This window comes from Chiloscyllium plagiosum, chromosome 28 (genome assembly GCF_004010195.1).
Source record: "Chiloscyllium plagiosum isolate BGI_BamShark_2017 chromosome 28, ASM401019v2, whole genome shotgun sequence".
In the NCBI taxonomy this organism is placed as follows: Eukaryota; Metazoa; Chordata; class Chondrichthyes; order Orectolobiformes; family Hemiscylliidae; genus Chiloscyllium; species Chiloscyllium plagiosum.
This window is the reverse complement of record NC_057737.1, coordinates 31,544,727-31,557,012: the sequence shown is the minus strand read 5'-3', so window position 1 is coordinate 31,557,012 and position 12,286 is coordinate 31,544,727. Positions and strand designations below refer to the sequence as shown.

At 39.1% G+C, this 12,286-nt stretch overlaps 1 protein-coding gene across 2 annotated transcripts in view; it reads left to right on the top strand.

Moving 5' to 3' along the window:
• The window catches only part of LOC122564089 (syntaxin-1A), a 375,281-nt gene extending 369,213 nt beyond the window's left edge, over positions 1 to 6,068 (top strand). The window contains exons 13-15 of one of the 2 annotated variants that reach the window (XM_043718624.1): positions 2,853 to 3,068; positions 4,310 to 4,448; positions 5,096 to 6,068. In XM_043718624.1, coding sequence (XP_043574559.1) covers positions 2,853 to 3,068; positions 4,310 to 4,448; positions 5,096 to 5,310 — 570 coding nt within the window. In that variant the 3' untranslated portion in view covers positions 5,311 to 6,068. The remainder of the gene's footprint in view (positions 1 to 2,852; positions 3,069 to 4,309; positions 4,449 to 5,095) is intronic. The other variant, XM_043718623.1, reaches the window with a different exon arrangement.
• Positions 6,069 to 12,286: the final 6,218 nt, after the last annotated feature.

The window sequence follows — 12,286 nt, the reverse complement described above, 5'->3', positions numbered from 1 at the left end:
AACTGCAATAAAACTGCCAGCTTTTGCGCTTAATTCCACTTACAGACATTTGTGCATTCCCATGCTTAATTATTCAATCAACATAAAGATTAATTCTATTATTATAATTAATTGATTCGAGCAATTCCCTATACAAGATTGTGCGACTACAAGTGTACTTAAGCCCCACTCCATAGTGACACTGGCAGTTTTAGACTCAAACTATGTTCCCGTCCCTTACAGTTGGGTAAGGAATGGATCATGGATCCAAAACACCTGATACCTTGAGATAAGATTCAAACGCAGGTCCCAGGCACAAAAGGTCAACATGATTAATGCACAGAGATAGACTGTCCCTTAATCAAACAATGCTACTCGAGAAGTTGTACCATCAGTATACCTCAGTCACCAAAATGCCCAATTATTTTGCTTTGGTGCTGTTATCCAGAATTTAAAAAATGACTTTCACTGGGCTTTTTCAATAAACTGAAAATAATCTGTTCATTATAATAAAAAATGTGGAAAAACTGGCATTCACAGCATAATCCAGAATTAGAACTACTTCCCTTTTTAATCCCAAACAAATGCACTTGCATATGCACAGCACAACAGCAATCCTGCGGAGATGATTTGCAAAAAAAACCCTTGGATGTAAGTTTGCTCGCTGAGCTGAAAGGTTCATTTTCAGACATTTCATTACCTTACTAGGTAACATCTTCAGTGGACCTCATGCGAAGCAATGCTGAAAATTCCTGCTTTCTAGTTATATGTTTGGGTTTCTTTGGGTTGGTGATGTCATTTCCTGTGGTGAAGTCACTTCCTGTTCCTTTTCTCATGGGGTGGTAGACGGAGTCTAACTTGATGTGTTTGTTGATAGAGTTCTGGTTGGAATACCATGCTTCTAGGAATCCTCATGCGTGTCTTTGTTTGGCTTGTCCTAGGATGGATGTGTTGTCCCAATCAGAGTGGTGTCCTTCCTCATCCATATGAAAGGATACTAGTGAGAGAGGGTCATGTCTTTTTGTGGCTAGTTGGTGTTCATGTATCCTGGTGGTTAGTTTTCTGCCTGTTTGTCCAATGTAGTGTTTATTACAGTCCTTGCATGGTATTTTGTAAATGACGTTAGTTTTGCTCATTGTCTGTATAGGGTCTTTTAAGTTCATTAGCTGCTGTTTTAGTGTGTTGGTGGGTTTGTGGGCTACCATGATGCCAAGGGGTCTGAGTAGTCTGGCAGTCATTTCCAAGATGTCTTTGATGTAGGGGAGAGTGGCTCGGGTTTCTGGACGTGTTTTGTCTGCTTGTTTGGGTTTGTTGCTGAGAAATCGGCGGATTGTGTTCATTGGGTGTCCATTCTTTTTTAATACACAGTATCGGTGATTTTCCTCTGCTCTGCGTAGTTCCTCTGTGCTGCAGTGTGCGTTGGCTCATTGAAATAATGTTCTGATACAGCTTCGTTTGTGGGTGTTGGGATGATTGATTCTGTAGTTCAATATTTGGTCTGTATGTATCCTCTAGTATCCTCACATACAGATGAGGAAGGACACCACTTCAACCGGGACAACACATCCATCCTAGGACAAGCCAAACAAATACACGCACGAGAATTCCTAGAAATATGGTATTCCAACCGGAACTCTATCAACAAACACATCAAGTTAGACCCCAACTACCACCCCCTGAGAAAAAGGAACAGGAAGTGACTTCACCACAGGAAAATGATATCACTGACCCAAAGAAACCCAAACATATAACTAGAAAGCAGGATTTTTCAGCGTTGCTTCGCATGAGGTCCACTGAAGATGTTACTTAGTAAGGTAACAAAACGTCTGGAAATGAACCTTTCAGCTCGGCGAGCAAACCTACATCCAAAACCTCAACCTGAGCTACAAAATCTTCTCAAAACACGCTAAAAAAAAACCCTTATCTACCAATGGTTTTTAAAAGAAAGGGCATATTTTGAAAACTCCTCACAGTCCACCAAGGCTTTTGTTAACAAAATCAAATTACTGACAGCAATTTTAACACAGCGTCCTGCTCGCATGCCCACTTGACTCTCCTCGGCATGCTGCAATGTTCCAGAGAATCACAGTGCAAACTGGAGAAACAACATCTCATCTTCAGATTAGGTACTTTACAACCTTATGGATTTAATATTGAGTTCAACACCTTCAGATTGTGAACTCACTCCCATTTCTTCTCATTCTTTTAGCTTGACTTGTTGCATTCTCTGTCACCATGTCCTATCTCCCCTCCCCCCACTCCAGTGGAACCATCTGTACTTAACAGGCTGGTGGTTAGGTACATCAGTGTTCTGTCATTCTCACTTTCCAATCAGTTAATCTGCACCATCAGCACCCTTTTGCACCCAGCACTCCAGTTCCCCACTACTGCATAAATGCTGTCCCGTCAGCTTTGGTGGAGAGTCATCAATACTCAAAATGTTATCTCCACGGATACCGCCTGACTCACTGTGATCTTCAGCATTTTTGTTGTTTTCAGTTCAACTAGTTCAAAGCCATATACTCATGGAACATCGGATTCCCAAATTTTACCTGGAGAATGAAAGAGTGTCTATCCGCCATCTTCCAAACCTTACAGCTGCTTCTCTTCTTCTTCTGACTCTTTAGATGTTTGAAGTAGAAGTCAAACTCAGCCAGAGTTGCTAGGGAACCATCAGTATAAAGGCAGGTATTCCAACAATTAATGACAGTCAACCCTTTAGATTCCAGAAATGTTCAAACAGTTCAATAGTTTACAATTTTTCACATATTTACTAACGTTACATATACATATAGATATTTATGGATTTGATACCTGGTGGCTAATATATGCAGTACTTGTTATGAGTGGCTTCTTGTTCATTCCTCCTGCAGGGTGCTTTTTGGGGCTTGATTGGTGGCTTGGCAATGGGCCTCTGCCGGATGATTGCTGAGTTTACCTATGGCACGGGCAGCTGCATTTTCCCATCGTCCTGCCCTTTCATCTTCTGTGGAATCCACTACCTACACTTCGCCATCATCCTGTTCACCTGCACATGTATGCTAGTGCTCATCATCTCCTTTTGCACTCCATCAATTGAAGAGAAACATGTGAGTTCTGGTAAACGAATATCTGTTTCTTTATCAGATTATAACAAGGAGAAGATGAGAATCTATTTCTCTTTGCATTCAATACATTATATCTTTTCTCATTCTGTTTCTCTTTCTTTTTGTGTCTGTCATCGTCTTTCACTTCAGCCTGTTTCTTTCTCTTTTCTAAGCTCTCACTGATAAATTATTTATGTTATTGAGAGAGAAAGAGAGGAATGAGAAGAATCAAAGGGAAGGAAAGAAAATGAAAGAGAGAAACAGAAGGCTGAGCATTCATATTTTATTTTCTGATGAGATATAGATATTGATGGCAAAGCCAATATTTGGTGCCTTTCTCTATTTGTCCTTGAAATGAATGGCTTGCTAGGCCATTTTAGAGAGCAGTCAACAGTCAATCACATTACAATGGATCAGGCCAGACCAGGTAAGGATGGCAGATTTCCATCCTCAAAAGACAAAATGAGTGAACGAGAAGGGCTTTTGCAACAACCAGTGGTTGTTTCACAATTACTGTGACAACCTCTCAATTCCAACTTTTTACTCCATCAGATGCAATGGTGAGATTTAAACCTCTGTCCCCTGGTTTGCCTGAATATTGTGGAAGTGATAGAGGTTACTAGGACTTTACATCTTGCACTGTCATGACAAACACAAGAATGCAAACTTCAAACAATCATTGCAATTTATACTACAAGAGGAAACGGGTGCTGATTTATTGACAAATTGCTCCAATCAATTAAGATGTTCCTGTGGAAAAAGCAACACAGACCTGTAGTCTTCCCATGCTTATAGATAATTCAAAAAAGGAACCAAGCTTTAATATATTCCTTTGACTTACAGAGAATGAATATAAGAGGACCTCATTCACTACAATTAAAAAGAAATATATTCAAGGCTTGTGAATTACCCATTTGCATTCTTATTTTCTCCATGGCCTTCCCTCAGGAAACATAGTGACTTGGAAACTATTCACCACTATTTTTCTTTCCTCTGGTAGTATACATTGTTGTGACCATCTGAAATTTGGCATTCTTGCATTTGTCCTGATCAGAATATGACGAAACATTCAGAGGTATGCCTATTTTTTTCAGCAACATTCAAGCTCCATTACTGCCAAGAGAGTGTATAAAATTATGAGTTAATAGACAGGAGAGAAATGCACACATAGCACACAGAGAAATGCAATATAACCATTAGTGACTGAAGCAAGTTTAAAAAACAGTAGCTGTTTGACTTTGTAGCTTCATCGGCTCGTGTACAGTCTCCGCTACAGCCAAGAGAAAAGAATTGACTTGGATATTGTGGACAAAGTTAAACCAAAGATCCAAACACAAGAAGAAGCAGAAAATGGCACAATTGACAAGCACCCAGTGACAACAGGTACTCGCTCTATAAATAAGGAATTGCTAATACTACAAAGTAACAAGATTAAACTAAAGGAAGGGAGTCAGAAATTTAAATAGAATATTTTTGAACACTGAGTGAAATGAGTGCTTAAATATATAACTCACAATGTGAGCTCAGAACTAAAAACTGAGTATAGTGAGTCCATAATGAGACAAAAAGATTAAAAAAAGGTTACTCCCATAGAATCAAATGTGGATCAGGCTACTAGCTAAATCATTGAGTGTTGTGCCAGAAACATCTTCAAAACAGCTAGACAGTTCAAAACAACTGTATAGAAATATCCTGAAAGTTCTGTACATAGAAAAAGTCAAAGTTGCATGGAACACGATGTTTTACTGTGTTGCTGGAACCATGGAATGCCATCTGAGGAATGTGACTAGTAAGTTACATAGATGAGAGGTAGTTTGATAATGTGACCAATCAAAGTCTGGACATAAGCAGCAGCAGTTGAATTAGCCTAATGCAATAAAGTTAGATGTAACGGGAGACCAGTACTTTAATGTTGGATTTGAGATGCATCACATAAGTGGAAACAATGTTCTAACTTCAGAAATAGGAATGGGAATTGTATCTCAAAAACAATGTTCATGAAATTCATTCTTTACTTGTTTCATTTGCAGAACCAAGGCAAAGAAAGCATCTCTTCATCCGTTGCTTGAGTTGGTTCTGTGGAATTAACTCAGAGTCAGGGCCAGAACCAACAGAAGAGGAGAAGGCAGAGGCCATGAGGAAAATGACAGACATCAGTGAGAATAGGATCTGGAGTACTGTAGTTAATATAAATGCCATTGTCATGATGTGTGTTGCACTCTTTCTGTGGGGCTTTTATGCTTAAAAAAAAATATGCTTCTTCTCTTTCAGAGCTGTAGCCTCCTAAATTAAACAATTTCACTGTTGCCAAACTGGTTTGAACAAGCTTTCCTCCAGGGCATATGTTATGTCTGTTTCTTGTGTCCATATTGGATCTCTGTCTTCAATTTCTGGTTCTCCTTCACTTTTGGATAATTTTCAAACTGTCCCTTGAACTTATGTCCAAAATACAAAACAAGTATTGGTTCACCAACAGGTTCAAAGAAGATTCCAAAAACCTAGCTATTCAAGATCAACTCAGACGAGTAACAACAAGTAGCAGTGCAGGCTTTTTCTGACCTGACATGACCGTATGTTGGATGAATGGAAAGCCATAAGAGATAAAAGTCTGCAGGAGGAAATCCAAAAAATTGAAGGCACAACACTCTGGACTGTCCATGGACATCGTCTCCTGGAAACATGTAAAATGTTTACAGTATAAAGATGCATTTTGTATCAGACATAGCTCTGTTATAACACTCAAGCCTCTGAGTCAAAATGTTGTGGGTTTAGATGTCACTCTAGGTCCATGAACTGAATAAATAATCCAGGCTCACAATTCAATGCTGTCTTTCGGTTGAGACATCACCTAAGCCACCTGTGCCCCCACAAATGGATAGAAATGGTCCCATGACACTATTCAGAAGGAAAAGAATTGAAGTTCTCCCTGTTTTCCAACTCCAATATTTATCTCACCACCTGCATTACTAAAATAGACTATCTCATTGCATTTTGTCAAACTGTTTCTTTCCAACTGAGTTGTTTCTTATACTTCAGAGACTATATTTCAACATTACTTAACAAAAAAATAAAGGACTGTAAATGCTGAAAATTTGAAACAAAACCAGAAGTCACTGAAGAATCTCAGCAGGTCTGGCAGGATCTGTGGAGCGACAGCAAAGTTAATATTTGAGGTCCAGTGACCCTTTCCATTCTGAAGAATGGTCTCTGGTCCCAAAACGGACAAAGATTTCTGTTGGCTGCAAAGTACTTTGTGTCATAGTATCATGAAAAACACCATATTCATGCAAATCTTTCTTTATTCTGGTTGATTTTAAACATTTTTATAGTTCCAACTTAATAGAATTTAAATGGACAAATGATACTTGGAATAGCACTTGAGTTCTACAAATGTTCTGACCGCAGTTATATTCATTCCCCACCATTCCATTGACAAAGGGACTCCCTTCTCCACCCAATGACCAAGACAACTCTCCACTTCCCACCAAGCCAGCTCACAAACATTGCCTGACATGCAACAGCCCATTTCTTGATCCTCTGGGCACCATTTTCCCATTCCAATCCATCAAAGATGGTATTCTTGCAAAAGAAAACAGCAATAGTTGCTGGAAATTGTATTTCTCAAAAGGTCTTGCATTTCTAACTCTCCTTAGCTTTCTGCTTTTATTTAAAGATGGCCTTTTTATTCTCTCCTGTTCAACAAAACAAAAGTGCTGGCACCCCATGCACTAATAACAGTCTCAGCCTATTCATACATATACTGTATGCTCCCACTGGCTCCAATCACTCATCATCCCCATGACCTGCAAAATTAGCAGCTGCACACAGTGGGGGAGAAGTGGGCGGGGTGTACCTCACTCACAGTAAATAATCATCCATACCCTCCATCATCAGACTGGTGTACTCAATGGGTTTAATAGTCAGTTGTTTGGCTCATGTAGTTCACACAAATCTATGTGTATAAAACTTCCTGGCTTTCTGCTGAGGTTATGTCAGCATTTTGTTAAATTTAAACAAAGAACTGCGGACTCTGGAGATCTGAAACAAAAACATGGCACATCTGGCAGCATCCCTAGAGAGAAAACAGAGTTAATGTTTCAAGTCTGGTGACTTTTGAACAGAACCCTGACGCAAAACGTTAACTTTGCTTTCTCCCCACAGATGCTGTCAGACCTGCTGAGTTTCACCTGCAATTTCTGTTTTTGTTTTGCTTCCTGCTTGGTATCGGTTTCTATTAAATGATACACTGAGGCCCACTGAGACTGAATCTAAACACCAGTGAAGAAAATCTCACTTGAAAATCATCCTGTTTTTTTTTCTGGGAACCACTGTTCAAAATGTTCAGTTCATCATCAGAAACCCAAAGAACTACACGTAAAAACTGAGATGATATTCCAGTTGCTTTCACTGATATCAAGAACAACAATGACAAGCAACATTTTAAATAACAAGTTAACATTTCTAATTAAGTTCAGGTTTTAACAAATGTATCACATTTTTTGAAATACTTAGTATCATAAGTCAAGCGTATGGTACAGAAACAGGACTGTTGAACCAACTGATCTATTCTTGGATTTATGCTCGACGTCTTTCCCTCCCCTCTATACTAACTCTATCAGCATACCTCTTAATTATTTTCACTTTTAAATGCTAATATTGTTCTCTTCTTAAATGCAACCGTGCTGAAGTGCTCAAAACTCCATGTGGTCAATTGGCCCACATATTTAACTCTGAATAAATACCTTTCCTCTGAATTCCCTAAATTTATCTGTGAATATCTTACATGTATGCGTCCTAGTTTTCAAAGGCCCATCAAGTAAAAACATTTCTATATTTATCTGTCCAGTCCCTTCCTAACTTTAAGGATTCCTAGGAAGTAATTCTCAATACTTTGTCTCCGAGAAAAAAAGTGTCAGTTCATTCCACCTTTCCTGATGGTTATGACCTTTCTGTTCTGAAATCTTTTTAAATCTTTCTCGTCCCTTTATCAATAGCTTCACCATTTTTCAAATATAGAGACCAGAGCTGTACAGAGTTGTCATAGTTTGGTCTAATCACAGTTTTAAAACAAGTTAAATATGACTGATTGCTTTTCAATTCCATTGCTCCCAGGGCTTAGTTTTGTTTTAATCTTTCTTATTATTAATCTACGTCACTAACTTCAGTACCAAAATACATCACCTCATCTCCTATATTGAAATTCATTTTCTGATAATATGTCCACAAAGTAGTTCTTTTCATAATTTCTTGCATTTTTAAAATCCATATTACCCAAATTGGTGAAATTCAAAATTTTAAAGATATTTTCAATTCCATTCATGGAAATGCTGAAAAATGATGATCCTCGCACTAATCCATATGAGCACTATTTTCCAGTAGTGGTCCCCTAACCACTACTCTCAGATTTCTATTTTGCAGCCACTTAGCCATCCACTTTGCTAACTTTCCCCTGACTCCACATCCTGACCTTATATATGATAGTAAAGGAAGTTCCCGGCTTACGAACGTCCTGAACTTACGAACCAATCTCCTGCTTCTCATTTTTAAAAATCTGACTTACCTACAATGTTTTGTCCTAATGAAAGGATGGACTAATTAGCCCGTACACACAATTTCGGTTTACGAACAGCAGAAAAAACGGAACTCGTTCGTAACCTGGGAACTTGCTGTGCTATGCACTACCTTATTCTTTGAAAATTCAAACACAATACATCTTCAACATTACTCTATCTATTTATTTTATTACTACTTTGAAGAATTCATTAAACTGCAAAGCATGAAACTTCCCTTTTAAATCTTTATTATTAATCTGGTTTCTGTAGTTTTTCTACTACGTCTTTGAATAAGAAGTTGAATATCTTTGCTCTGACTGAAGTTAAGCTACAGTTGCCTGAACTTAGACATAGTGGCTTTGCTTTCACTTGCCCAAATTCTTTATTTTTGTACGGTACAGTACATTGAGACCAAGGGTTTTATTGTCTGCCTGTTTTGTGCATTCCTTTTCCATTTGTTTAAAATGCATACCTTTTTATCGTATTCATCTGTGATATTTCATTATTTGTTACCTTATGCCTTCTTTAGTAGATTATATTTCATAAGCTGAAAACGGTGTAAAGCAAAGATGCATAATTTATATGGGAAAAATTTTGTCATTTTGCGTAATTGATTACCTGTTTAAATATTCCTCATTGCTGTTCTATTTTCTTGTCAAAGTATAATCCAGTTTTTGTCCCCTATATCCATTCTCAATGCCCTCAAAAATTAGCATTTCCTTATCTAATACTTTTGGTCATATTTCTGTCTTTTTAAATCATTATTTTATATCTTGTATTATTAATAACCTTTAAGTTGATATGTTATGATGGCCAGCATCGAGCTATTTTCCAGTACCACCACTCTAATCTGCTTTGGCTCATTTCCTCTCATAGACTCGTAGAGCCACACAGCACGGAAATAGGCCCTTTGGTTCAACTTGTACAGTTGAACCAGCCATTTCAATCTTACCTAGTCCCATTTGCCAGCATTTGGCCCATATATCTCTAAACCCCACCTATTCATGTACTCATTATACATTATGCATAAACAGATATCCCCCAATTTTTAAACATTCGCTTTACACCACTTCGCTTTTACGAAAGACTTAGATTAGTACCAGTTTTCACGAATCTGAAGAGGATTTTGGCTTTTATGCAAAATGGTGATATTTTTCCCATATAAATCATGCACCTTTGCTTTCCACCATTTTTGACTTATGAAAGGTTTCCTGGGAACACTCTACTTTCAGATAGCAGGGGACATCTGTATTAGAAAAAGAGGGCAGCAAGGTGAAGAGTAAGCCCACTCAAGGACAAAGGAGAGAAGTTACGCATGGAGACACAGGAAATGGGAAGAGATCTTTAATGAGTGATTTGAATCAGTATTCATCAAGGACAAGGACATGACTGATGTTGAGGTCAGGGATGACTGTGTGAATATTCTACAAAATGTCAATATATTGAAGGAGGAACTTGTATTAAGGTAGACAAGTCCCCAAGGCAAGATGGGATCAATCCCAGGTTACTGCGAGAGGCCAGGGAAGAAACAGCTGGGGCATTAGCAGATATCTTTACATCCTCTTTGCCCAAAGGTGAAGTTCCAAAGGATTGGAGATTAGCTAATATTGTTCCCTTGTTTAAGAAAGGAAACAGGGATAATCCAGGAAATTATAGGCTATCGAGGTGACATCTGTGGTGGGGAAGCTCTTAGAGAAGACACTGAGGGACAAAATATATGCACATTTGGAAGAAAATGGGCTAGTTAGTGTCAGGTCTCACCAACCTGATTGAATGTTTTGGAGAGATGAGGTGACAAAGATAATTGATGAGGAAAGGGCTCTGGATGTAGCATATATGGACTTTAGTAAGGTATTTGATACAGTCCCAGATAGCAGATTGGTACAATAACTAAAATTATATGGGATTCGGGTGGGCTGGCTAGATTGAAACAAAACTGGCTTGGTCATAGAAGACAGAGGGTGGCGGTGGAAAGGTGTTTTTCAGAATGGAGACTGGGAGCTAGTGGTGTTCCACAAGGAGCAATCTTAGGTCCTCTGTTGTTTGTAGTATATATAAATCATCTGGAGTAAAATGTGGGTAGTCTGATTAGTGAGTTTGCAGGTTTCACAAAGATTGGTGGAGTTGCAGATAGTGCCAACGATTGTGAAAGAATACAACAGGATATAGATAGATTAGCAGCTTGGGCATAGAAATGGCAGATGGAACTTAATCCACCAGACAAATGCGAAGTGATGCATTTTGAGGGACCAAATTTAAGTATAAATAAAGTTGTAAATGGCAAAATCCTTAGGAACATTAACAATTGGATCTGGGTGTGCAGGTCCACAGTTCCCCAAAAACAACAACTCAGATGGCCAAAGTGATTAAAAAGGCATATAGCATGCTTACTTTCATCAGCCGGGGCATAGAGTATAAGAATTGGCAAACCATGTTGCAGTTATATAAAACCCTTTTAGGCCACATTGGAGTAGTGTGTGCAGTTTTGGTCACTACATTATCAGAAGGATAAGGAAGCTTTGGAGAGAGTGCAGAGAAGCTTCACTGGGATGTTGCCTAGTCTCGAGGGCATTAGCTATGAGGGAAGATTAAAAAGACTAAAATTGTTTTCACTGGAAAGATAGCAGCTGAGAGGAGACCTGATAGAGGTCTAAAAAGTTACAAGGGGCATAGATAGGATGGTAGTCTGGGGCTTTTTCTCAGAGTTGATGCATCAACTACAAGGGGACACAGGTTCAAAATGAGAGGGGGAAAAAGTTTAAGGGAGATGTGCAAGGGAAGTTTTTCCATCAGAGAGTGATAGGAGCCTGGAATGCACTGCCGGAAGAGGCGGTGGAAGCAGGCACATTGGTGACATTTAAGAGGCATCTGGGTATCTACATGAATAGGAAGGGAATAGTGGGATATAGACTGAATAAGGGCAGAAGGTTTGTATTTTAGTTTAGTTAGGGCACGATGATCGGCACAGGCTTGGAGAGCCGAAGGGCCTGTTCCTATGCTGGACTTCTCTTTGTTCTTTTGTTCTATCCAGTTGCTTTTTAAATGTTGTAATTGTACCAGCCTCCACATTTCTTCTGGCAGCTCGTTCCATGCACGCACCACCCTCTCCATGAAGATGTTAGCTTTTTAAATCTTTCCCCCTCACCATAAACCTATCCCTTCTATTTTTGGATTCCCCACCCTATGAAAAAGATAATGGACAATAGACAATAGACAATAGGAGTAGGCCATTCTGCCCTTCGAGCCTGCACCACCATTCAATATGATCATGGCTGATAATCCTTAATCAGTATCCTGTTCCTGCCTTATCTCCATAACCCTTGATGCCACAATCCTTGAGAGCTCTATCCAACTCTTTCTTAATTGAATCCAGAGACTGGGCCTCTACTGCTCTCTGGGGCAGAGCATTCCACACAGCCACCACTTTCTGGGTGAAGAAGTTTCTCCTCATCTCTGTCCTAAACGGTCTAGCCCGTATTTTTGAGCTGTGTCCTCTGGTTTGGCACTCACCCATCAGCGGAAACATGTTTCCTGCCTCCAGAGTGTCCAATCCTTTAATAATCTTACATGTCTCAATCAGATCCCCTCTCAGTCTTCTAAACTCAAGGGTATACAAGCCCAGTCGCTCCAGTCTTTCAGTGTAAGGTAATCCTGCCATTCCAGGAATTG